At 37.7% G+C, this 27500-nt stretch overlaps 2 protein-coding genes and 1 long non-coding RNA gene across 3 annotated transcripts in view; all 3 read left to right on the forward strand.

The window, feature by feature from the left end:
• The window catches only part of LOC144434416 (SCO-spondin-like), an 11458-nt gene extending 1512 nt beyond the window's left edge, over positions 1-9946 (forward strand). Inside the window, exons 3-17 of the mRNA XM_078122866.1 lie at positions 5-87; positions 670-771; positions 2170-2360; positions 3027-3132; positions 3646-3810; positions 3988-4070; positions 4491-4610; positions 4986-5148; positions 5671-5911; positions 6290-6428; positions 7299-7595; positions 7975-8383; positions 8953-9208; positions 9479-9671; positions 9926-9946. Of these exons, the coding sequence (XP_077978992.1) occupies positions 5-87; positions 670-771; positions 2170-2360; positions 3027-3132; positions 3646-3810; positions 3988-4070; positions 4491-4610; positions 4986-5148; positions 5671-5911; positions 6290-6428; positions 7299-7595; positions 7975-8383; positions 8953-9208; positions 9479-9671; positions 9926-9946 (2569 nt within the window). The remainder of the gene's footprint in view (positions 1-4; positions 88-669; positions 772-2169; positions 2361-3026; positions 3133-3645; positions 3811-3987; positions 4071-4490; positions 4611-4985; positions 5149-5670; positions 5912-6289; positions 6429-7298; positions 7596-7974; positions 8384-8952; positions 9209-9478; positions 9672-9925) is intronic.
• Positions 9947-10007: 61 nt separating this feature from the next.
• LOC144433792 (uncharacterized) lies at positions 10008-11465 on the forward strand. The gene is made up of 3 exons (XR_013480806.1): positions 10008-10075; positions 10858-10904; positions 11378-11465. It is a non-coding gene; the product is annotated as an uncharacterized LOC144433792 (long non-coding RNA).
• Positions 11466-11504: 39 nt separating this feature from the next.
• The window catches only part of LOC144434417 (uncharacterized), a 17069-nt gene continuing 1073 nt past the window's right edge, over positions 11505-27500 (forward strand). Inside the window, exons 1-20 of the mRNA XM_078122867.1 lie at positions 11505-11716; positions 12354-12553; positions 12880-13013; positions 13331-13374; positions 14292-14426; positions 14921-15184; positions 15303-15341; positions 15533-15595; positions 15802-16440; positions 17664-19345; positions 19478-22253; positions 22674-22847; positions 23204-23353; positions 23690-23734; positions 24171-24365; positions 24937-25104; positions 25513-25756; positions 26157-26279; positions 26609-26770; positions 27301-27347. Of these exons, the coding sequence (XP_077978993.1) occupies positions 12359-12553; positions 12880-13013; positions 13331-13374; positions 14292-14426; positions 14921-15184; positions 15303-15341; positions 15533-15595; positions 15802-16440; positions 17664-19345; positions 19478-22253; positions 22674-22847; positions 23204-23353; positions 23690-23734; positions 24171-24365; positions 24937-25104; positions 25513-25756; positions 26157-26279; positions 26609-26770; positions 27301-27347 (7279 nt within the window). The 5' untranslated portion in view covers positions 11505-11716; positions 12354-12358. The remainder of the gene's footprint in view (positions 11717-12353; positions 12554-12879; positions 13014-13330; positions 13375-14291; positions 14427-14920; positions 15185-15302; positions 15342-15532; positions 15596-15801; positions 16441-17663; positions 19346-19477; positions 22254-22673; positions 22848-23203; positions 23354-23689; positions 23735-24170; positions 24366-24936; positions 25105-25512; positions 25757-26156; positions 26280-26608; positions 26771-27300; positions 27348-27500) is intronic.

The following is a 27500-nucleotide window of genomic DNA, read 5'->3' on the forward strand; positions in this document are numbered from 1 at the left end:
ATAGACCAAGCAATGTCAGAACAAAACTGGTTAAACGAATTGAGCAGAAGTGTTGTATGGGTTGGGAGGGTGAGCAGTGTAATACACGTAAGTATAAACCTGTCATAGGCATGATAGGTAGATACATTGAAACATACAATGTAGTGTTTTTCAAGTTTCAGCTGATATCCACTAATAAATGCATACATTACAAATGTACATATACATGTATATGTAAAAACATAGAGGGTCAAATTTCTTGAATAACAATGAACTAGAGGTAATTTCATCAATTACTTTCTCTTCCGTTATTTCTGGTACAATGGTATAATTCTCTTAAAATACAAGAGCCATTACCATGTAGTGTGACACAAATGGACCTCGTTTTTACACTTCGGACAGTGACTATGCTATTAAAATGCAAATGTGACATGACCATGAAGTCAATTAGAACGTAAATGTTGTAAATTAAATGTATTCGAGAACAAGCTCAAACTAAATTTCAACATTTACTTCTAAATTAACGAGAGTTTTATGAGCTGGTGACGACGTTATTGAACTCTAAACTAAAAGTACAACAACCGAACGGCCGCCATGATAAAGAAATATGTCATTTCTTGCATCAGATATTAAATAAACCTAGGAAATTCAAATACAAATATAAATACTATCAACGACTTCTATTTCCAGCTATCTGTACGCCAACATGTGAAAATGGTGGTAGATGCCGAACACCTGGTATCTGTCAATGTTCAGATAGGTTCTCAGGACATAGGTGTGAACTTCACTCAGGTACAAATTCAAAACACAATGTGAAAATGCATGACATTATATCGCAATCATCGTAATATATTTAAGCAATAACCCCCGCCGAAGGCGGGTATACACGAGATTTTGGTACAATTCGCGACATATAGCACGAGCCGAATGGCGAGTGCTATATGGAGCGAATTGTACCAAATTCGAGTGTATACCCGCCTTCGGAGGGAGTTATTGCTATTATATTATATCAAAATATGTGTCTATATCTTCTAAATGTGATTCTGTGGTTATTTATATGCCTGAAAAAGGCGAATTCGCACGTACAGAAAAAGATCGTCGGTAATAGATCGTCGGGAACGAGCATATTTTGATGAGTGGATACGTTCATGTCGCCCCCGGACACACACACTGCATGAACGTTATGAACACAAACCATACACTGCATTGCATTGATAAATTACTTTATTTACGTCATATAATGCATAACGACGCGTTGAAACTAGCAACAAAGAAAACGGGGCAAGAGGTCAAAGAAAGTAACAATTTTGTTTGGATATTTACATATGAACAATACAATCTTGTACACTGCTAAAAATAGATGTCTCGGCGTTGAATCAGTTGAATCGGAGACAGTAAATCAGAGACGCGACGTTACGCTACTTTAATGTAATGGTTAACAAATTGAACATTGACTGAACCTGAAAATGTACAGTTTTGAAATAATCCTGACGCACTTGACTGATGGTTAAAAGTTAAATTGGTGTTGCTTGATTCAACGAGAGCAGGAGGCTGAGACGGCTCGTTGCATGGGAGAACTTGTACCTTATCAGCCATGGCCAGTGATGTTGAAGCCACTGATCAATCGTTGCTTTCGATCGCAAGGTCATCAGTGGAATTATTTGGACTACTGTAACCCAAACTATTGTACAGGATACCTGACACACCTTTACTCTGAGGAAGTGTTAACTTATTGGTATAAGAACGAACACATTCAGCTTGTATGTACTATTCATATGCTAGTTTAGGGGCCCATTTTACCACTGCCAGCCGTGGTAAAATGGGATTTTACCACAGTTATTATCCAATCAGAATGGCGCATAGTAGCATGATATAATATAATTTCCTTTTTGACGTCGCAACATTTTACAATCCAAGAAATATGTTGTCTTTGTATAATCAAATGTCTCATTTTTCATAATTGCTGTATTCGGAGTCGCAGCAGAATCTAAGTCCAACTACACAGACTAAGTACTACAGAGGTATGCACGCACGCACACACGCACGCACACACACGTACGTACGCACACTTCATCATATCTTATCTATACAAAAGGTAAATATCCTATCCTATTAATAGCTGAATAAATATTCGATTGATATCGCAATAAAAAGACTGATAGTTTACTAAACACTCCAATTTCGTTACAGTGTCAACAAAAACATCAAATCGTCATTATGCAACTTGTTTAACACATTTGGGAGAACATTATCAAACATTTGATGGTAGAAAATACAATTTCCATGGTGACTGCAGTTACACACTACTAGCTAGTACATCCGGGGATTATAATATCATTACGCAAAACATCCAATGTAGCAATATTCAAACTTGTAGAAAGGTAAGTCTGAAGATACATGAGTAGTCTATCCCGTTCCTATCTTGGTTACCTTACCAATTTCATATAGCCTGCAACTGGAAGATATTGGAAAACGTTGATTCACTCCGACATGAATCATGAATATACACATATACATACAAAGTTTGTCGTCATGAATGATATTCCGTTCGACTTGACCCAGTATTAAAGTGGGCACATGGATAAGAAATGCATTTTTTTTAAAAACGTGACATAACATAGACCAGGGCAAAACTAAATATGTGCTTGTGTTTGTTACTCAATAATTGCAAAACATACAAAACGTGTAAAAAACATTTACTTACAAATCACTTCCTATACGTACAAACGTTTCACCCATGTTTTGGTGTTTTGGGATGTTCAATGAGTTAGTTGCAAACGCGTACTTCGTTTTCGTGTTTCACACTGATTCTTGTCTTTTTTGTTTTTGTTTTGTATTTTGGTGTGTGTGTGTGTGTGTGTGTGTGTGTGTGTGTTTCAAGTAGCAAATAACATCTACCCTTGCATAGACAAACCCTTGAACTTTCTACACTATTTTCTATAGATGTTCTATTATAGATGTAAACAAATTTCTGCTTTAATTAACGATTCAAGTAACAAGTATTTTCACTCTATATAGATTTAGTCGTATTTCTGTTTTCATTTCAGAAACTGGTTATGAAACTTGGGATACTCAACATTGTGGTCATAGGAGCAATTGTGATGATTGATGACAAAATTATTGATGAGACCAGGATACCATATCAAGAGAAAGGTTAGCACTTCTGTTTGTGTATGTATGTATGTATGTATGTATGTATGTATGTATGTATGTATGTGTGTGTATGTATGTATGTATGTATGTATGTATGTATGTATGTATGTGTATGTATGTATGTGTATGTATGTGTGTGTATGTATGTATGTATGTATGTATGTATGTATGTATGTATGTATGTATGTATGTATGTATGTATGTATGTATGTATCTATCTAGCTATGTATCTATCTAGCTATGTATCTACAAATGTATGTATAGTTTGTATGTTTTTACAGTTCTCTTTTGTCTGTTTTTTGTTTGTGTTTTGGTTTATGAACCAATAAATCAATATTGTATAGGTATGAAGACAAATATTTTCTACTTGATTATTTCTAATATAAACACTCCCAGAAAATCTCAATACAACGAAAACTGTGTACAATAGTACCTATAGTATCTGCTTTAAGCGTAGAAACTGACAATAAATAATAACATGTTTGTATACTATTTTTTCAATCTTTGCTAAAGGAGTTGTTATCAAAAGAATGGGTGATTTAATGTTTCTGGAGAGCAGTCTTGGCTTACGTATCAAGTGGGATCGACAATCATACATTCATATAAAAATTCCAAATCACCCAGACTTCTTTGGCAAAACTCTAGGGCTATGTGGCAGTTATGACGACGACCCAACAAGTGAGTTTACTATATTTCAGTTACTCTTCGAACTCTGGTCCAATAAACCATGTCACAAATATTGTATAAACTTTTACCCATCAATGGTTTCTCGACATCCATTGATGTTTTAATAAGGCACCGTTCTTCAGTTTGAACTGGATTCAAGATTTTTAAAGTATGCATTGTTGTTCGCAGATGATTTTGAAATGGAAAATTCCGACATAACCTACCTCCCAGTATCTTTTGGAAATTCATGGAAGGTACATATCCCCGACCAGGTAAGACATACATGTGATATAACAGATGGCACATTTCGACGTCATACATAGCAGACTATGCCTTTCTGACGTCATACAACATAGTGGACGGCACCTTTCTGACGACATACGACATAACATACGATAATGTCTGATGTCATACGACATTAGAGACTACATTATACTGATGTAATACAACGTAACACCTTTCTGACGTCATAGACATAATGGCGGAACTCATAACGGACGAAAAGGCCTGAGGTAACATTGCAAACGACAACTTCTGACGTCATTTTAATACATTTTAATCAATTCGTACAGTTTATCTGCAACTGTTTATTCATAAAAGATGTAAGGTTTGTTTGCAGTCGTATATTGGGTAATATAGCTAATAATTTAGTATTGATATAATAAATTATGCAAACATTTATTGATTTACAGGAATGTCCAGACGTCAATGAGAGGCTACATCCATGTGATCTTCACCTCGACAGACATCAACTTGCTGTAACACGATGCCAGGTTATAAGAGAAGAACCATTTCAACAGTGTATAAACAAGGTACTATAAACTATTTTGTCTGAATGATGACATTGATGTTTTCTTTAGTTTATTGTGTCTGGGGGCTCATCTTCATTTAATCTCGTATAAACGACTGTCATCAGTATTGTAAATGCAAGTAACTCGTGAACAATCTTTAGTTTGTTATTCTAAACATTAACATTTCCTTCTCGGAGACATATGTCAACCTTCAATGACATTATAAATAGTTTGGTGCCGCTTGAATATAATTAGATCCAATCTAATGTTTCGGTCGTTTTATCCTTGATTACTCTATAGACAATAGAAGGGGAGATTACTTTTATTTATTTAACTAGTAAGTTTGTATATTATGGGATACTTACAATCTTTCATGTTCAACACTTGTTCTTTCAGCTAAACCCTGACCCTTACTTTGATAACTGTTACTATGACGTCTGTAGATTAGGCGAAAACGACATTGCCTTGGAAGACACATTGTGCCAATCGTTGACACATTACGCCAGAGAATGTGCATCACTTGGTCTTGTAATGGAATGGCGTTCCCCGAAATTCTGCGGTATTCGTTATCTAGAAGTTTCATATAGTGTAGAAGTGTTTTAGAGAGAGAGAGAGAGAGAGAGAGAGAGAGAGAGAGAGAGAGAGAGAGAGAGAGAGAGAGAGAGAGAGAGAGAGAGAGAGAGAGAGAGAGAGAGAGGGGGGGGGGGTAGAGGTGTATGTCTATTTGCCAGCATTCGTATGTGTCTGTGTGTGTCTTTGTGTGTCTGTTATGATTGATATTTGTTTTGTTTCCGTTATCCATGTTATTCTATTGCATATTGAATTTCTTTATTTGATATTGGTAGTATCTGGCGTTATATGTCCTTATATTGTGCAATTTACTTTTAGATGAATATCACTGTGTTACAACCAAGATGTGCAAACGACACATTCGGCCCAATGGCGGGAAGTGTATCAAATGAATTGATAAATATCTGTTTTCGGGTTCCCTGCAAAATGTCTAGTATGTGATTCTCGTAACTAAATCCCTCTAATCAACTTTCTCATAGTTTTTTATTCTTCTTTTTCATTACGCACACAGCAAGAGAGTGTATTGGCGGACAAGTATTCTCGGAGTGTACCTCAGCATGCCCTCGTACATGCGCAACAGTGAACTACGATACCACTAGATACTGTTCACCAGAATGCATACCTGGATGTCACTGTCCGGAAGGCAAATATATTCACGATGGTCAGTGCTTGGAACAGCAACAATGTCCGTGTGTGTTAAACAGAGTCGAATACGTAAACGGTACATCTGTTACACAGCAATGTAATCAATGGTAAGTGTTACGATGTTGACTTGATACACTGCAACAGTGATATCTTTTAGAGGTAAACTTTCTTAACTTTAGGCACATGAATAAGAGTCTATGTGATCATGATGTGTTGTGTTGTCTGCTACCAACATTACACAGGGTTACCAAGCAACAGAGGAGAAGAAAAGGCATTATGATTTTCACTCAGCTTACAAACGATAAAAAGGAGAAACCTGACCTAAATCAATGAAATTTGACAACGACCAATCATTCAAACCACACTAATGATAATAATCACATACAGATAAATAGCTTACTTTACGAGTCGTACAAAGAATCTTACAAACATCATTTCGGTTGATTCATTTTGTTCTAATATTTATGTATATACACTCTTAACAGTAAGTGTACTGGAGGAATATGGGCCTGTACTAACAACGTGTGTAATGCAACATGTTCTGTGTACGGTGCTGGTCACTACATCACTTTTGATAAAACACGATATTCGTTTCAAGGAATATGTCAATACACACTTGTCGAGGTTTGTTTGATTTTGTTTATTAATTTACCTATTTAATCATATGCCCTTCTGTATTTAACACCATCACCCTGTCATATTTACAGCCATCTACTGAATGTCTCTTGGTAGAATTAGCCAAGCTTCACCATTGTGATAACCGAATAGCAACCCCTACTACCTAACCAGTTTGACTATAGAGTTTCAATAGACGGCATGATGTTTTTACATCTCATGTTTGTTGTTATAAATTAAACAGACAAAATACAGGGTTAAATTTTATCTAACTGTGAACACAAATAAAGTTTTGTGTTTGAATCCTCCTTGTTCTATCCGAAAGTAATGTTGATTTGAGTTCACAGTGAGATAAAATGTTATTTTATATGTTTGCGCACTATGAACCTGAGTGTCTGTATTTTGTTTTATGTAATTTGTAACAACAAAACTTGTGCGGGGCGTAAAAACATTGTGCTGCCTAATTGGAACTCTATTGTCACTCTGGTTTAGTAGTATATTACTTTTGTTCCTACCAACTAATCTATTTGTAATTTTGTTTTCATTTGCAATTCTATCATCCCTTATTCTGACTTCAATCCGGAATCCAAGTGTTTGCGAAATTTACGTCGAAGTGTTCAGACTTATGTGTTTTATAAAAAAAATTACAGAAATAATATGTTCTTAACATTGAATGTTTTGAATATTGTTCCCCAAGCTAGAAGAAATTTGGGAGACTATTCATCAGTTCGCATTTGCCGACAAGTTGTTAATTTCCATATTACTTGTAATTGAATGTAATTTGCATATTACTTGTATATGAATATAATTTGCATATTCTTCGTACTTTATCGTTGATAAAGCAATGTGAATATTGCATTCCGAACACTTTTATTTCAGGACTTCGTTGATTTGGACCTCAATATTGTCATCAAAACAAAAGATTGTGGTTCTTACGGCTCTGTTGCCTGTATCTATGACGTCACTGCTACATGCAAAAACACTGAAATTCAGCTTAAACGCAACTTTGAAACCTTTGTGAATGGTAAAAGAGTAAGACTACCATTTCGTAATGATGACGTTCATGTAAAGAAGGTGTCGTCAGTGTTTACAATGGTTGAATCCACTGGTGTGCAGTTACTATGGGACAATGATAAACGTCTATACGTAAAACTGGCACCTAGATATATGAGAAAGGTAAGAAGGTGACGCTTCGCGATTCGGCATAATATTCTAGCAGTGTGAATAACTGAAGCATCATGACGAACTCCTCAAACTTTCCAAAAACACTTCAACATTGGCTGTAATATTATCTCAGAGTCATCATGATCGCTAAAACATTCCTGTCTAAACATAAATGTAGTCCGTATAGTATATACAATGTCGAGTTTGATGTTGAACAGCAAACTACATTAAAGAATATAGATGTTGCAAATTTGTAGGCAGGGTGAAGAGTTTTTAGTGATTAATTATCTAGCAACAGAACAACGAAATTGCATTCCAGGACCGAAATAGTAAACACTTTGTCACAGCATATAGCATTTGTAATATGTAATATTATACATTCATTTGTCAGGTGAGAGGACTATGCGGAACGTTCACTTTCAGACAAGATGATGACTTCCTGACGAGAGAGGGCGATATAGATAACAGCGCTATTTCTTTTGCCAATAAATTTAAAATTGGAGACGACTGCCTTGATGTTGATCAAGAGGCGAGAGTTGAAATGTGTAACTTGAATGCCAACTTTGCACCCTATGCCCATAAGTACTGTGGAATAATGTCGTCCGATGTGTTCACTGGTTGCCATGGTGAAGTGGATTATGATGATTTTTATCAAGAGTGTCTTCATGACGTGTGTGGTTCATATGATCAGCATGGAGCATTGTGTTCTGCTCTAGCTGTCTACGCACGTGAGTGCACTTTGGTAGGAGTTATTGTGGAGTGGCGAAACAAGACTCTCGATGAAACAAGTATAATGTGCGGTAAGTTTATCGGTAGCCATTTTATCTTTTATTGCCTGCTGTACAGCCGTTACAGGTTAAGCATGGAGTTTTGATGAGCCACACAATGTTGAAGATGGCACACACAAATATTGCTTCCATAGTATATGCTGTGTATTTAGTTATTTTTTATGGTGTAAACAGTAGGAGCACGCAAACTACTACTAACAGTGCCATTGTGATAGACATAAGGTAGACTCGATGGTAATGATATTTAAGCATTCAAATATCAAACTTTAAAGTGACTACATAGACATTCGCAGTGAGAGGTTAGTCTATGTTATCTGTATTGTATTTATGCAGGCTCACTGAACATGATGTCTCATCTCATCTCATCGAAAGTACATGCTCATCCTGTAATAGCTGTAAAGGAGACAATAAATAGATGCATAGTGTTACATCTAAAAACAACTCTTCGCTTGAATTCATTCCGAGTGGTCACTGAATAACATTTACGACACCAAAAGCACTGGGCAGTATATTGTTGCCATACAATGCTAATTTTAACTCCACCACTAAAACGATAACATAGCCATGTATTTCTATTACAGGTGGTACCTGTTCATCTGGGATGGTGTATACCGAGTGTGCCCCAACATGTAGCTTAACGTGTTCAGACATAGCATACAACGGTGAAGTGCAAACCTGTGACGTCATTGACAAGGGGTGTATCGCTGGTTGTGTATGTCCATCTGGTGAGGTACTAGACCATGGTGAAAAATGTGTTAGCCCGAATAATTGTACATGTATGGATCGAGGAAGGGTGTATCACTATGGTAACGTGATACAGAGAGGATGTCAGACATGGTGGGTGTTTTTCCAAAAATAGTTACTCGCGATAGTTTACATGCTAAATATGAAGTGTGCATGGTAATTGTTTTTGTCATTTTGCAAATTAATGTGTAAAGTGGATTTTTAAAAAGCTATAAATATGTGCCTATTGGATCATAACCACCATGTACCTTGTATTTTGCAATATAATGTGACCACCCTCTAAATATCTGATAAGATATATCTGGTGTTTGACATTGAACTTCTTTGTTTCAAGAAACAAACTTAACATTATTATCTTTTTAGTTCATGCAAGTATGGTAAGTGGCAATGTGAAGGTGAAAAAGACGACTGTACTCGAGTTCAGTGTCCAAACAATCAGGAGTTCACCAAATATGCTTCACCATGCCCAATGACGTGTGACAATATGGATGGATATATGGATTGTGGGATATCTACAAGTCCCGGATGTGATTGTCCAGCTGGTCTTGTCTTTGATGTAAGTTTCTGCTATATATTGGGGTTGTATTTGTGACCAGAGTCGTATTTGTGACCAGAGTCGCATTTCCTTGGTTGTGGGGTTGGTACAGAGCATGACAAACGAGGTCCACAAATCCCGTGTATTACACGCCTCAAACTACAATTGAATAACATTAAAGAATTACAGAAATGTAAAGATGTGCTCTACACCACTCGAACGACATAATTTGAATCCAGTATTACCTTAATGACGGTTTCTTCTTACTACCACAGACTTGGTATGTAGGAAAGTGACAATGTCCCACGAAAGTTTGTGCTTTATTCTTAGGATGACAAATGTGTAAGTCCAAGTCACTGTCCATGCTATCATAAGAGTATACGCCACGAACGAGGGTCTACCATTCAGAAGTCTTGTAATATGTGGTAAGTATTGGCACCTCGTTTCGTTCATTTTCCCCTGAACATACATAATATTATGGAAATCAAGCTATAGGCGAACTAATGTGGACACAAAATAAAGCGTTGTTGCATGTAGTAGATTACACAGTAGGGTGATAGCTATGGCTTTGTTATGTAGATATGATCACGATACAATCATAATATTGTAAACAATGGGTGAGGTTGATAGTGCTATGAATGTGCCGTCAACTGAGGAAAATCTGCCACCTGATAGCTTTTGGCTTATACCAACATGTCGCATCAATCATTTGTTCAATGTTTGTGTCTATCTTAGTTTGCTGATACCTTGCTTTCCGTGGTAGTACTATGTTGACAGCTGTTCAATCAATCCGATACAAAGGAGTTCTTATCAAGTATCAGAATAATTCAGTACAAAACCGATTGGTCCTTCGAACAGTTTCACACTATCATTAGTATCAACGAAGTTTTTGGTCTAGTAACAGTAGTAATTCAGTACAAACATGGCTGACTAGTTTGCAAGATGACCTTACTTTCAAGAAGTATAAAACTGTAATATGACATGGCCCATGTCTAGTTTCGCCCTACTACTAACAATCCAACTGTATATTTATTGCAATAATCATTTCACTCATAGTGTAGGAGTTTTAAATGTCCATCAAATCTCACTATATCAAAATGCCAACACAGTCATACATGTCAGTTCTCTACAGGTAAACTTTCACCCAATCGATCACAGATATAAACCGTGTTCTCCTGACCCACACTTTATCTTGTTATTTTTCCAGCACTTGTAAAGGAAGACACTGGGATTGTACAAAAAATATATGCGAAGGTATGATTTACATATTTAATAAAACAAGACGAGTTAATGTGTGGAGTCACGATGGTCGAATTGTTGATGTGGAAGGCTTTGAATATACAGATTGCAGATTCGAGTCTCACCACGAATGGCTGAAGTCATTGGGTTACATTTATATCATGATAATGCCCCCAGTCAACCGAGCTGTGTAATTGGGGACCTGGGAAGTTGTAATGTGAATAATTTAATCATAATATTGTGCACATGCAGAGGTTGCAGTGGACTGCATGATCCCCAGGGAGTTGTAGAAGACTAAAGGGCCGTTGCACCATTATAGGTCCATGCCAGTGGTAATAAGTGTGGAAAAGCGCTATAAAAATTAAAACTATTGTTATTATCATTATTTATGATCCATTTTAAAATGGGCAAAGCGTTTGTTCCAAATGTGTTAGCAACCACTAAGAAAATTAATACAATTAAGTTATCAAAAATGTCACATTTTACAGGATCTTGTCGTACCATTGGTGATGCTCATTACATAACGTTTGATGGACGCTTCTACACCTTTGAAGGCGACTGTCGTTATGTGTTAGCCAAGGAGATCGACGGCGTATTTGAGGTGTCGGCAGAGAACGTGCCATGTGGAGTGAACGGCATCATATGTACAAAGGCTATCACTATAAATATAGGAAACGTTTCAATTGAACTGTTACAGGGAAGAGACGTCACTGTGAATGGAGTTATCGTTGCAATACCAACCATTTATACCACATTGCAGATTAAACGGGCAGGTCTCTACATCATCGTAAACTCTGACATAGGTTTACGAATACTATGGGATGGAGGTTAGCTGAATATTTCTAAATTGGTGACTTTTTCCTCAAAATAACCATCAATTCTTATATATCTACATATCTACATGTATCTGCATATCTACAGCAACATATGAGCATTTTACACACACACACACACACACACACACACACACACACACACACACACACGCACACACACACACGCACGCACGCACACGCACACACACACACACACATATATATATATAATATAGAACACGTCATTATTGTATACCTAGTCAGGTGACCTAGGTCCAGTTATCGGTAAATTCGTGACACCTTGGATTAAAACACCAAAGTTGGTAAAGTTAGTCAAAGAGGCACATAGAATCATATGTAAAGGAGAGGATTGCCAATGTGAAAGCTTATAATGTAGGCTTTTATCTTATCCCAAAAGAAACAGTTTAATTGGTATGTCACCAGGTTCAGCCAGGTCGAGCACTCGTCATGGATATGACTATAGATCACATAAACTGCATGTGCCAAGCTTGACGCTTTACTCCTGTGTCACATTTTTTTTTCACCTACGCCCACCTGACTAATGCATAGAGTATCTTCTTAAACCTTTAAACATGTCTTCGACATCAAGTTGATGTTTATAAGGATATGCATCCAATCTCTTCCATAGGAACAATGTTGAACATAAATTTGCAGCCTGAATACCGAGGAAAGATCGTCGGTCTGTGTGGTAATTTTGACGGGAACAGACGGAACGACTTCAAATCAAAGATGGGAATGGTAGAAGACGTCTCTGATCCGTTCGCAAATTCGTGGAAACTGAGTGGCAGATGTGCTGACACAGATTCAACGCAAGTACAACCTTGTAAGGTGAGTGTATACGTTCACACTTTACTTCAGTCGGAAAGAAATCCTAATAATATTTGAAATCCGTTGATCAGAAGTATCTTAAGGTATCAATTTGTATGTGTTTAAGGATAATTCATACATTTTAAACATACAGAATAACAGGTTATATAAATGGATATATGGACTGGTTGTATACTTTACCTATATAAACAACATCAGTAATAGGGAGAGTCCTGCCACACAAAGGGTTTCCAGTTAAAGAAAATTGAGATTATACATTTTCCTCCATTCACAAATGTTGATCAACGTGTGTACATATACGATTATGCAAACTCATCACTTTGTAGGAAAATCCGGAGAGAGCATCATGGGCACGGAGATCGTGTTCCATCATCAGCAGTTCTAGTGGACAGTTTGTTCCATGTCATCGAGCTGTCGATTCAGAAGTATACATCAAATGGTGTGAATATGACGCTTGTAGGTACGTCAAATGTCATATTAGACTTGTGATAAGATTTACCTAATGGACTGTGCTGTAATTCATGACATCATCACCCTCTCTCACCCTGTTCAAGGCGTTACTTTTAGATTGGGTCAATTACATGCAGAGATGTGGATAAACAATATAGTGCAACTAGCGACATATAAGCATTAACGAGCAGGACTTGTTACAAACAGGGAAGGTAAACCATTGAATTGGACACAGCATGTTGGAAGTGAATATAGAAGGAATTTATTGGATTTATAGAAACCTCTTACTCAATACACTGTCACAATATAGACTACTTTTATTTGCAGCACTTGTACAGAGGGGAGATTTGACTGTCATGGCGAACCATGCTGTAAGTCTGTCTAGCTCATACATCTCAATTTATCGTAGCTGTACATGCGTAACCAATGTCTACGGATACAACCATGGACTAGGAATTAAATTTTGAATGAATACTGTGTTGAAATGTATTCATGTAAAATTATAATAATTATAAAAGGGAATTCGTTAATACAAATACCTCCTTTAACGTCTATCAAATATGTGTTTTTCTTATTATCACACGATTAGTATTCATGAAATATATTCTGATTACGTTGCACATCATTTGGAAACACCAATCTATGTGATTATCATTGCATTGTAATCTTAAAGGTTAATATAATGCAAATGACGACTTTACTCTGCAGCTAACGACTAACATTCTTTCTGATAAGTATTCTTTGAAGCACCACACGTACACATTGTGTTATTATCCATTTGAATTATGTAAAAGGGTGCAATGTGCAAAGTGACTCAACTCACTGTACAACAGTGGTGACAAATATGGAGATATTTTTTAGAAAACCATGTGTGTCAATATTCTAGATCCCACCACGATGTTGGCGAGGACAACTGTTATGTATACTACCGAAGCAACCGTTAGTTCGACGACTGCTAATCCAACCACCACTAAACCACCTACAACGATTAAAACCACCACTAATCCAACCACCACTAAACCAACCACCTCTAAACCATCTACAACGATTAAAACCACCACCAATCCAACCACTACTAATCCAACCACTACTAATCCAACCACATCGATTACAACCACTACAAGTGCAACCACTACCACTAAACTCCCACCATCTAAAGAAAAGTGTAAGTGTGGCCGTTTACTGTGAATTATAAAAGAAATACATCAAAGGAATTATTTTGTATTTATTTACATGTGATTTCAGATATATAAATAGCGTATTTGTTGTTTTTATTTTACTCCTCCAGTGATTGTACTCCAAAATGCATGTCATACACATGAGTTTAGCTGTGATAACGGTAGATGTATTTCTAACGGTAACACCACTGTTATCTGTAATGGTATCAACGACTGTGGTGATATGTCTGATGAGAAATACTGTGGTGAGTACATACACATACTATAATGTAACTTTGTACTACTGCCAAATGTTTCTTCGGAGGATAAACTAGTGGAAGCTTGCATCGCAGTAACTTGGTCAAGACTGTGGCTACCTTCAGTTTAGTGCATGGTACGTTAATGAGCACTGAATGAACAGTTACATTACAGTGCAAAGAATGCTTCCTGGAAACTAATCAGCGGTCAATCAGATGGTTATTAATCATTTTAATCATATTAATCTCCATTGAAAAGAGGGTAGGATTTTCAACAGTTAGCGGCTACAAGACACTATATTTAAAGACATTTAATTGAAATGAACACAAATTGCATGGGCAAATGATGTCTGATTGTTTAAAGACTTCGTCGAAAGCTTCACTGTGGCCTTTACGTTTGTGAAATCTTGCATCTTACATTTGGATAAGTGTAATTGCTTTGAACTACACACGATGTTCTGTTATGCAATACATAGCTTTCATTTCCTTTCTAATCAATATAGGATCAGCCTTACCATCAAAATTGAGGAGACCGATTGGTTGCTTCGTTGGAGAATTACAATGTCGCAACAAAGAAGAATGCATTGCTATTGAAGAACGCTGTGATGGCAAATGGGACTGTGTAGATGGTTCGGATGAGCATGGCTGTGACTGTGGTGATCATCATGATAGAGTCCAATGTAAACCTATGATGTATGAAGAAGTTATTCGATACTTTACTCATCTGCCAGATGTCAGTGAGACATACTGGCCCATAACACCATCTGGTATGTACAATTAATAGTCAATTGATGAAAGATCAACTTGAGATTTTCCTATACAATATGTGTCATCAACCGTTTGGTTTGAACTGTCATTGAACGGTTTTATTTTCTTTACTTGCAGTTGTGGAGACGCATATTAACACACCAATATTAAGAACACGTAAGTATGGGCATCAGTTGACAACTTAGGGACAGACAGACAGACAGACAGACAGACAGGTGCGTCTGTGTCACTGTTTCTTTTATTCTAGTTGTAACAGATAGATGCTGTCCAGTAAGTGTATGCTACGTCAAAAGTGTTCTAACGGTTCCATCAATCATCTCATAAATGTTATATTTTCTATTTTAAAGTTTTTAATCCAAGCAAATATCCAAACACGCCGATAGCAGTGAAGCGCTTTCCTAAGAATATGGGTAAGTTTTGAATACTTAAAATCGTTTCTATTTCAATGAATTGCTTTAATACTCCGAGATTCATTTAACCTGATATATAACTCTGTATATTGTATAACCCTGTACAATGTCAATGACTACTTTAAACTACAACTAATGATTACCTGAAACAAAGATGATGGCAGATATGTAGAGAATTATTAAAATCATTTGTGTCACTATTCTAGATCACACCACGATGTTGGCAAAGACTACTACAATGTATACTACGGAATCAACCACTAATCCGACTACTGCTAATCCAACCACTACTAATCCAGCCACTACTAATCCAACCACTACTAAACCAACTACAACGATTACAACTACCACTAATCCAACCACTGCTAATCCAACCACAGCGATTACAACCACCACTAAACCAACTCCAACAACTACACCCACCACTAATCCAACCACTACTAATCCAACCACAATGATTACAACCACCACTAACCCCACCACTGCTAATCCAACCACAGCGACTACCCCCACCACTAATCCAACCACTGCTAATCCAACCACAACGATTACAACCACCACTACTCCAACCACTACTAAACCAATTAAAGCGATTACAACTACCACTAATCCAACCACAGCGATTACAACCACCACTAAACCAACTCCAACAACTATACCCACCACTAATCCAACCACTGCTAATCCAACCGCAATGATTACAACCACCACTAACCCCACAACTGCTAATCCAACCACAGCGACTACCCCCACCACTAATCCAACCACATCGATTACAACCACTACAAGTCAAACCTCTTCAAGCCCAACGACTACCACTAAACTATCACCATCTACAGAAAAGTGTAAGTATGGCCGTTTACTGTGAAGTCTAAAATAACAATAGCATGTGTGTTTATTTATTTATTTACATGTGATTTCAAATATATAAATAGTTTATTTGTCGTTTTTATTTTGTACCCCCAGTGATTGTACTCCAAAATGCATGTCATAAACATGAGTTTAGCTGTGATAACGGTAGATGTATAACTAAAAGTAAAGCCAATGTTATCTGTAATGGTATCAACGACTGTGGTGATATGTCTGATGAGAAATACTGTGGTGATTACATACCCATATTATAATGTAATTGTCTTCGTCTGCCAGATAAAATAATGGAAACTTATATCTCAGTTACTTAGTCAAGACTGTGGCTACTTCTTTTTAGTTCATTGTAAGTTAATAAGCAGTGAATGAACAGTTTCATTACAGGGCAACGAAATCATAAAAACTGTCAATCAGACGGTTAATAATCATAGAAAGACAAACGTACGTACATACATACATACATACATACATACATACATACATACACACACACAGACAGACAGACAGACAGACAGACAGACAGACAGACAGACAGACAGACAGACAGACATATATACTGCTTCACAGTGATGTTACATCTTATACTTTTTTCACTCTGCACCTTGGTTGAATTAAAAAGACAACTTTACTACTCCTGATCATTGACTCACAGTCAATTATCTAGTATTAGTTGCATTATCTATTAACCACTTGTCTGTTGTTTAAGATATCCCCCCTGTACAAGTATAATGACAGAAACGGAAGTGAACACTCCAATAATGAGGGTATAACTTAGGTAATCAGGTACCAAACTATCCAATTTTATGTCTTGTGGTATTCCTATATAACTTAGTGTAAGATACTATATATCTATATGTTGAATATTACATTTGTACTTGTTGACCATACCAAAATATCCTATACAATGTGGTCGCAACAGTTGCTCTGTAGCAAATTCATTTGGCCTAAAAGCTATGACTAAATTATGACTAAACGCTTCGTAATAAGACCAGTGTGCAAAGAGTCAAGAATAGAAGTAATTAAAGGTCGCTAGACCATACCAATAGAGAAATGCCACTTAACGATCGATGTTTTGCTTATGATAAGGGGGATAAAAAGACTTGTGCTTTTGTATACATTTTTTAGTTAACAAAACAGTAACCTTCAATTGATTTATTAACGATAACGATGAAAAATAGTAAAATCTTCGGTGTTTTCACAGATAAAAGACGTCCGATGACAACACAGAGGAAGAGTAAACCTGCAACTCCAGAGCCAACAACCAAGCTTGGAACTTTGCAGATACTCAGAAGTTTCCTACAGGGTTCAACTGAACCTCACATACAAGCAGATGAAGTTGAATCTGCTAAAACCACCTCTATGACAACAGTACAGACACCAACAGCTCGGAGGACTGCAGTGGTACCTGCCAGTATGGTACATTTTACAACGCAATCTCTGCCAACATTTGATGTGTCACAGAAGGCATTCTCAACACAGCTGCCCTATGATATATTATTAGAGATTGCTGAGACAGAAACAGGTATACGAAATGCCGAGGCGGAAACAGGTATACGAGATGCCGAGGCTGAAACAGGTATACGAATTGACGAAAGCTTTGCAACCTGGGAAACCCAACCACTACCAACACATCTCCCACAAACTGTACATGAATCCCAAGAATCAGCACAAACTTCGATACCTCCAGAGATATTACTTGAAACTGCTGGTACAGAAACAGCAGGTCCAGTAACAGGTAGGACTCGGGTTTACTTGCCTCTGGTGAAAACATATGAAACTGAAACTAACGAAAGAAAATTTCGAACTCCGAAGCCAGTAACCATTGCAAATAAAGTAGAAGCACTGCCACAAACGCCTCTGCCCTCTGATATATTGCTAGATGTTACCTCAAGGACAACAGAGATGCCAACAGGATTACCTTCAAGAACAAAGTTATTTCAGGGTGACAGTTATTCCAAACGTTTAATCTCTGTGGCAGAAACCGATATCCGATTCGGTAAACAGAAAACAGAACACAAGGAAACAGCATCGACAATAATATATCCCACAACAGCCCAGCCACCATCCTTTGCAGAAAGGTTTCAAACCAGCACCCTAATGTCAGAATTCTCTAAAGGTTCATCCATGAGAATTAACCTTGATATACCATATACAGGTAGTCCTGTTAACTTTGCCAATGAGCACACTTCGTTTAAAAGTCTGCCTACTCAGGAATACCAACCAATAGGACCATCATTGCCAACAGCACTTTCTTCATCTGGCTCATTAGAGTCGAATATAATAACTGAGTACTCCACAGTACCCACATCTGTTTCAGAGGTGAAACTAGTGACAGATCATATCCAACAGAGACATTCCACTGCAAAGAAGTACCCGTTTACAAAGGATGTACTAACATCCAAACGTACCGGTCTACCAATGGAATCTACTCAATTAGATAATAGTAATCCCTCTCGGCATCCTTCTCAGCTGAAAGAAACAGTCAAAATCTCTCAAGAAGAGTCTTCAGCCAAACAATACACACCCGTGTTGTTGGAGAAGAGTTCATTGCTACCAAAAGAGTTGTTATTAAATAATGACAAGTTCCCAAAATCACCTTGGACAACCCTTTCGAGGGTTAGTCCCTCTCTAAGCTCTTCGTATCTTGAAGAAGAACTTGCAACAGATCAGCGTTCGAATGAAGTTTCTCCAATCAAAGATTTTGGAAGATCACAACCAACAAAAGAACGGCTTGTAAGCATGGCTGTGTTCCCAGAAACACCAAAGACAACTATTTCAGAGTTCGGAGAATCTCCTGTGATGCTAGACTCCAACATTGAAACAGTGTACACACTGGGCGAGTTCTATTCAACCAAAGGTTTAACAGAAATTCCACCGTCACCAGTGACACAACCTCTATGGAAGACTACCAAATCACAGATAAAAATCAAAGATGATGATGATGATGATGATGCTGATGATGATGATGATGATGATGAATCTACCGTCAAACAATACACACCCATGCTGTTGCAGAAGAGTTCATTGCTACCAAAAGAATTGTTATTAAATAATGACGAGTTCCCAAAATCACCACAGACAACCCTTTTGAGGGTTAGTCCCTCTCTAAGCTCTTCATATCTTGAAGAAGAACTTGCAACAGATCAGCATTCGAATGAAGTTTCTCCAACCAAAGATTACTCGCTAGCATTTGGAAGATCACAACCAACAAAAGAACAGCTTGTAAGCATGGCAGAGTTTCCAGAAACACCAAAAACAACTATTTCAGAGTTCGGAGAATCTCCTGTGATGCTAGACTCCAACATTGAAACAGTGTACACACCGGGCGAGTTTTATTCAACCAAAGGTTTAACAGAAATTCCACAATCACCAGTGACGCAACCTCCATGGAAGACTTCCAAATCACAGATAAAAATCAAAGATGATGATGATGAGGAGGAGGAGGAGGAGGAGGAGGAGGAGGAGGGAGAGGAGGAGGAGGAGGAGGAGGAGGAGGAGGAAGAAGAGGATGAAAAATACATCATAGGGACAACGTCTCATCCTTATGTTACTGCAGTGCCAACAAAGACACTGAAAGGGTATCTTCAATTGGATGATTCATTAACAAGTGGGGCACAACCAATAGGATCACAGCTTCCAACGATTATAACTCCACCAGGATTAACAAAAGAAGTGGTTTTCCAAATGTTAACCACATTTCAGACATCTAAGCCAGGCACAAACAGAATGTCAGAAAATTCTCAGGGAAAAATGTTTACAACAATGCAAAACCAATACGAAGCAAGATCTTCAACTGTTCTTACTCCATTTCCAAGCACAATTATGCCAGTTGAGACATTTGATGGAGCATCTGGCATGTCCCCAACAGCCACTTTACGTAGTATGAAGAAAGTAAAATATCAATCTAAAACTAAAACTGATGAAATTACTCGGATGGGGGTATATGGCATCACAGAGCCACCATCTTTAAATACAAAATACTCCACAAACACTTTTCTATCAAAAGGATCTAGTCAAACAGCAGCATGGAAGTTATTCTCTTCTGGCCCTAAGCCTACTTTAGAACCAGATATGACAATATTTGCTCAAAATGATATATTACCAGGAACAAACCACAAATATTCTACGAATATACCATCAAAACCGCAAGTCACATTGTCAAAAGAAAAGTTCATCAAAATGACACTACCAAAGACTTCCCTTGGAAAGGCCACAACACACAAGAGTAAACTAGCCAACTCTCTTCCAAAAACTTGGCATTCGAGACTTAGGGAACAGTCTACATCTAAACGTGTGCAATCAACAAAGTTATCTCAATGGAATGGCACCCCATTAGAAGATGATGAGTCATTGGTGAAAATAGCCTCTATCGCTGAACCAGTAACTGCAGCAAAGGTAAAACTAATGTCAGACCTTGGCATCCCATCAACTGCACCTGCCATCACAGGACGGCCTTACATGCTAGACCAACATCACAGCACAGAACTGCCCCTGATCCACACGCACACAGATGTCCCGGGTAACACTGGCTATCTCAATGAAAAAAGAACTCTTTTACCCACATGGCCATCTTTCTTAAAGACTCTCCTACATCAACGTACTGTGATAACAGAGACTAGATTGCCAATAATGACAAAAAAGCAGCTAAGCATCAAAGATTATATGACCCCCACACAGTCATCTGATTCCACAAGATCTCAGCATACAATTGGTGAACCATTAACCACACAATTCCCTCTGTTAAACACGACTCCACGTCAAGAAATAATAACAGCAAATACAGAAGATTTATCTCCGTTGATAGAAGAAAGAACCATGCCTATGACAACCTGGTTTCCAATGGAGATAACTAGTATGACAAGCACTAAGGCTCAACTCAGAGTTACATCCAATGCACAGTTGACGTCCACACCTTCGTTAGTTCAAACTGTGACAGATATAACATCTTTACAACCAATGCAAAAAAATGAGGAGACGTTCCCTCAATCAGTACCGAGCAATGAGGTTACTAGGAGAACAAGTACTTGGACTATGGGACCAGCTATGTTGTCCACAGAGCAACACCAAACAACTCCCAAATTCTACCCTACAACAGAACCATATATGACTACATCTTCAAGAATAATGGCCGATGTGAAAGCTAAGAAAACAACTCCACATCTACTGACTACTAATGTGCCTATTACCAAGATCCCAACACCTTCATTAGCTCAAACTGTGATACCCATACAATCGTTACAACCAATGCAAGTAAATGATGAGACGTTCCCTAAATCAGTACAGAGCACTGAGGTTACTAAGATAACAAGTATTTGGAGTATGGGGCCAGCCATTTTGTCCACAGAGGAACACCAAACAACTCCCAAATTCGACCCTACAATGGAACCATATAAGACTACATCTTCAAGAATAATGGCCGGTGTGAAAGCTAAGAAAACAACTCCACATCTACTGACTACTAATGAGCCTATTACCAAGATTTCAACACCTTCATTAGCTCCAACTGTGATACCTATAAAATCGTTAAAGCCAATGCAAGTATATGATGAAGCGATTCCCCAATCAGTAAAGAGCACTGAGGCTACGATGATGACGACTATGGGACCAGCTGTCTTGTCCACACAGGAACACCCAACAACTGCCAGATTCTACCCTACAACAGAACCATATAAAGTTACATCTTTAAGAACAACAGCTCGTGCGAAAGCTAAGAAAACAACTCCGTCTCTACTTAATACTGAAGAGCCTACTACCAAGACCTCCACTTCAGTACAATCTCAAGAAAAAACAGGTTTGTTCATTACATTTTCAGAATTGTTAAGATTGTCTTTCCAGTAATTCATAATCTATGAAAAGATCAAATTATAACAATGCAGCTTCCATATCTTGTTATGGTTGTTATGTTCTCTCTCTCTCTCTCTCTCTCTCTCTCTCTCTCTCTCTCTCTCTCTCTCTCTCTCTCTCTCTCTCTCTCTCTCTCTCTCTCTCTCTCTCTCTCTCTCTCTCTCTCTCTCTCTCTCTCGTATATTGTATTGTAGTCATTATGAGTTCGGCCTGTTACATAAGACTGGAACTCTATCATCACTCGCCAGAATATATCTTCTGTACCCACAATGCATTATGCTATCGACCACAATACTTTATTTAACCTGTGTGTTCTACATCTATCAATTGAACTATATTACAGTCCAGACATTAAACTTTATTTCAGTAGAAATTGTAAGAGTCCAGAAGATTATGGGTCTAGAGACGAGCCAAACAGAATGCAAAGTCAGTAGTTTTGACTGTGGCAATGATGTTTGTCTGGACATCTCAAAAAAGAACAAACCATTACTCTGTGACGGTAACAATGACTGTGGCAACTTTGCAGATGAGATAGGTTGTGGTATGTGAAGAAGAAATTTTACCATTTCGTTTTTTAAATGAATAAACTAACTCAAGCCTAAATATTCTAAAGGAGATGGGCAAGACCCATAAATTGAATGGTACCACTGAATAGAATAATTTCTATTTCACTTACAAGCATCTCAAAATATAAACGCAAAAACAACTGTGTCTCTGAAAAAGAAAATGCAGCTCATCGCAACGGAAAATACTGGCATTTAATCATGTTACAGTTAGAACTTACAATTTTACATAATATATTTCTAAATAATCCATTTCTTCTTTTATAACGTTCACAAACGAATACTTGGATGTTAGTCTGTCTATAACTCAATAATCTTTGAATATCTCCGACAGGTACAATTCCATTGCCAACCAAGTTATCACCAGGACCGTCAGCATGTTATTATTATCAGATCAGATGCTCGGACGGGACATGCATTCCCAGTGTAGATATATGTAATGGTGTTAAGGACTGTCCAGACGGCTTTGACGAAGAAGCATGTGGTAATGTTTTTATCATATAAAAGCTTGCACTGAACGACAGCCAAACATGTAATGATAGTATTCATTACAGGGTAATAAAATGTTACATTGAAGAGAATGGTCACATATAATAGTAATCATTATGAACAAGTCATCATGTGTCTTCCAGTCTAATGGAGGGTGGTTCACTCAGTTAAGATAAGTGAAGCTGGAATCATCAATCCCTTGAGAGACAAAGTTTGTCATGAGAATGTACAATTTACTTATTTCTTGTTATCTCTTTGATATTGTATCTCTATAAATAATTTAGCTGTGTTGTCTGTACACCTAAAGTGTATATTTCTTTCTGTCTTTAAGGAAACCTGGTATCCCCCGTTCTTGAGACGTCAACAACTACACCAGGTATGCATGATACATAGTTCTACTTTTATCCCACTGGCTGTCAGTCCACAGCTGTTTCGCTGCTATGTCTGGAACGACTTTTTTTCAAACCTGGCGAAATCGTATCTCAGACATTTGCATTTCATTTAGTTTTTGTAATCGCTTCGGGTTTAGATGAAAGGTGGTCATCTTTGGCACAAAGTCCATTATTTATGCATTGCCTTGGAAATCATTATTGTACGTATAAACATGGAGACTTCGTTCATTGTCTGGGGTGACCGTCTGTCGAGAATATACAAATTACATACACAACAATGCCTAGTGTATATTAAAAGTAATTAACTCTCAATATTCTTTGATATGTTCCAAATTTCCATTCTCCCTGTGTCAGCAATTAGGACATAAAGATATCTCAACTACTTATAATGTGCTTATTTTAATTCTTCCAATGAAACAGAACCTGTGTGTGAAGACTGTGAAGTGAAAAACTGTTCATGGAATTCATGGAGTCCATGGACGGAATGTGATAAGCTGTGTGGTGGACATCAACATAGGACTCGTTCGGTAAATACGACAACCAGTGGAAGGAAACCGTGTTATAGTACGAAAGAACGTTTTGATAAGAGACCATGCCGTATTGACTGCTGTCCAGGTGAGTGGTATGCAATACATCTATATGCTATTGTGTTATAAAGAAGGAGGCTAGATCGGTACTAGATTTAGTCATCACGGATTCCTTTATACCTTTATTCCATTTTACCAGTCCGCTATATGATCTTCAACTTCTGGAATTGTCCTACTACACTTCAATTTTCTATTGCTAGAACATTACAGTGCGAGAAGCTTAGCTCTCGTTATGTTTGTTTGTTTGTTTGTTTGTTTGTTTATTTGTTTGTTTGTTTGTGTATGTGTGTGTTTGTGTGTGTGTGTGTGTGTGTGCGTGCGCGCGCGCGCGCGTGTGTGTGTGTGTGTGTGTGTGCGTCTTTGTGTTTTTCTCAAGGAGACACATTCGAACAATGTAATAAAATATCATTCTCGCAAACCAGAGCTGTTATTTCTTCCGCCACACTTCGAAATAGTGGGGCGGTACGTTAAGAAAGGTGCCGTAAAACAGGCCGTGGTTTGCGACAATGTAAAATATTTAAAAAGGAATAGTTTAAAAGGGTCCGTGATATATCATGTATGATTTCTCACTCTCATACATATACGTGTACGTTTTTCAGCGGAAGACGTTTGGACTTCATGGTCAGAATGGAGCTCTTGTGATGAACCATGTGGCGGTGGTAGATCATACAGACATAGAAATTGTACAAGTCAGGATGAACAGAATGGAGATCAACAGTGCACTGGAAAGACATCTCAAGTCATGCTATGCAACGTAGAACCTTGTGGTAAAATACTAGTATTCTCTGTTTGCTTTATAAATATATACGGTATTTAGACAGTTTCGATAAAATATTACATTTCACATTCTTAAAGAGGGGTCGTTTTTCCTCATAATACGTTTAATTTATCAAGTTTCATACCTTACCTGTGATCTTTCTGTAGCCCTAATATCTCGTGTGTGTGTGTGTGTGTGTGTGTGTGTGTGTGTGTGTGTGTGTGTGTGTGTGTGTGTGGATGGATGGATGGATGGATGGATGGATGGATGGACGGACGGATGGATTGATGGACGGACGGACGGATGAATGTGTGTGTGTGTGTGTGTGTGTGTGTGTCTCGATGTATGTAGTAACCTGCTAAATATTCTCAAAATGAGACGTTATGATTGATTTTATACAAAATGCTTTTGTTTTTAGATGGTGTGTGCACCAGTCATTATGTGTATGACAGCTGTGTAAACCAGAAATGCCCGTTGAGGTGCAGTGACGTAGCACACGAGTGTTTTTCCGATACACCTTGTGAGGGTGGGTGTCGGTGCCCCAACGGCAACTTACAAGATGATGGTGTATGCCTCCTTACAAGAGAATGTCCATGTGTTGATAGAGAAGGCAATACACATCCAGCTGGTCCAGTACATATGGAAGATGAATGTCAAGTGTGGTACGAAAAATGTCTATACAAATTTTAACAAAGTGTTTTTTCTTCTTTTGTTATCTGTACGTCCATTACAGTCACTTGCTTTCCGGGTAGGGAACCGTCGACAGACCACCTTTGCTTTAAAAGGTCATTCCCTCGCTCAGCCCAAACTATATTGAAGATATGCAAGGGATTTCCAAAACAGTTGAACACCAACATCAGTTCAGTTTTCCTTATTAGCTTTCACGAGTGCTTAAATCTTAAGGTCCTAATGCATGAGGTAGTCAGTGCCGGTTTAAATTGTTCAACAAGCTATTGCGTGTCCAGAAAGGTTCAACGTGTTCGAAATCAATATATCAGTCTTTTGAACTAATCAAAACATCAACCTCCATCTTTTCGTTGCTTCATTTCTTCATCATCATAGTGAGTGTTCCCATGGTGAAATGCAGTGTAATAATGTATGTCCGGTTGACTGTGGATGGAGTTCATGGACAGTGTGGACGGACTGTAGTAAGACATGTGATACTGGTATCAAAACACGACACAGGTAGGTTTACGATGACGACGTTGTAGAAATTATGACAACCTAATTTTGTGTGTACACAAGTTTGCAAAAATTGTATGAAGTGAATATTAGAAGACAAATGTCGTCACTCTGACGCTGTGTTTGTGCAAAATGTTGTATATTAATCGTTTGGCGTGTGCATTAGAGATACTAGTATATATATTAGTGAAGAAAGCAAAGGTGAAAGCAAAAGTGCCACGAGCAGTGCAATACATCAATCACTTACAGTCACCCAGGTTAATAATCCTTACTTCACTTTCATCATCTGTACATATATCAGCCTAAGTCAAAAAAGTCTGTTTCGTTGACAGGTGTCCAAACAGTCCCCCACAGTCGAATGGTGGACAACATTGCACTGGTGAAATGGAACAAATCGAAGACTGTACTATTGTAGCATGTGAAACTACTTGTAATGTTGATAGTGGTCAGTACAGAGAAGGGGAACTTATCTCAACGCATGATTGTAACCAATGGTAAGATCGTAATCTTCAAGTATTTTGATAATATTTCTAATTAAAGAGATAATTGATTCCACCATCTTGAATATTCATGGATAATCCCGGTTTACATTCTCATTCTTCAACAAGATTCGCAGAACAAACCAAACGAGATAGCAATGTGTCGGACGTACTTTACATCTTTCAAAATGAGCAGTAAACAATTAGATATAATTCCAAAATATTTTTAAATCGGGAAAAATAATTTCGTTTTTGGAACGTTTTAACTCATATTTCGAACACGACAAAATCAGTGACGTAAACACAGGTTGTTGCGACATAGAATGACAGGGATGATCCATATTTTCTGTTCAAAGACAATAACTTGGTTTGTGCATGGTAAAATATGATCACTTAAAGCGAAAGTACATCTTGTGAGGGTGAAGCTGAAAGAAATCCACCACAATAAGCATACATAAGTCAGTGTATAATATTGTTAGTGCAAATTGCAAGTGTGTTTTTAATTTTCATGAAAGTTATTCTCTGTCTCCAAACTCTATCAACAGCCACTGCATCAAAAACAATATAGTGTGCACAGAGTTCGTTTGCGGAGGTAAGTACTCAAGGCAAAACATACTGATATACTTCTGTGCTGTCAACGCAAATTATATCAAGTGTGTGGCCTTATTTTCAGTTTATTTCATTTGTTTAAGTAGATTTTTGATCATATTTCTGACAAATGAAATCTATACCATCGCGTCATTAT

The sequence above is a fragment of the Glandiceps talaboti genome, chromosome 4 (assembly GCF_964340395.1).
Source record: "Glandiceps talaboti chromosome 4, keGlaTala1.1, whole genome shotgun sequence".
Classification (NCBI taxonomy): Eukaryota; Metazoa; Hemichordata; class Enteropneusta; family Spengelidae; genus Glandiceps; species Glandiceps talaboti.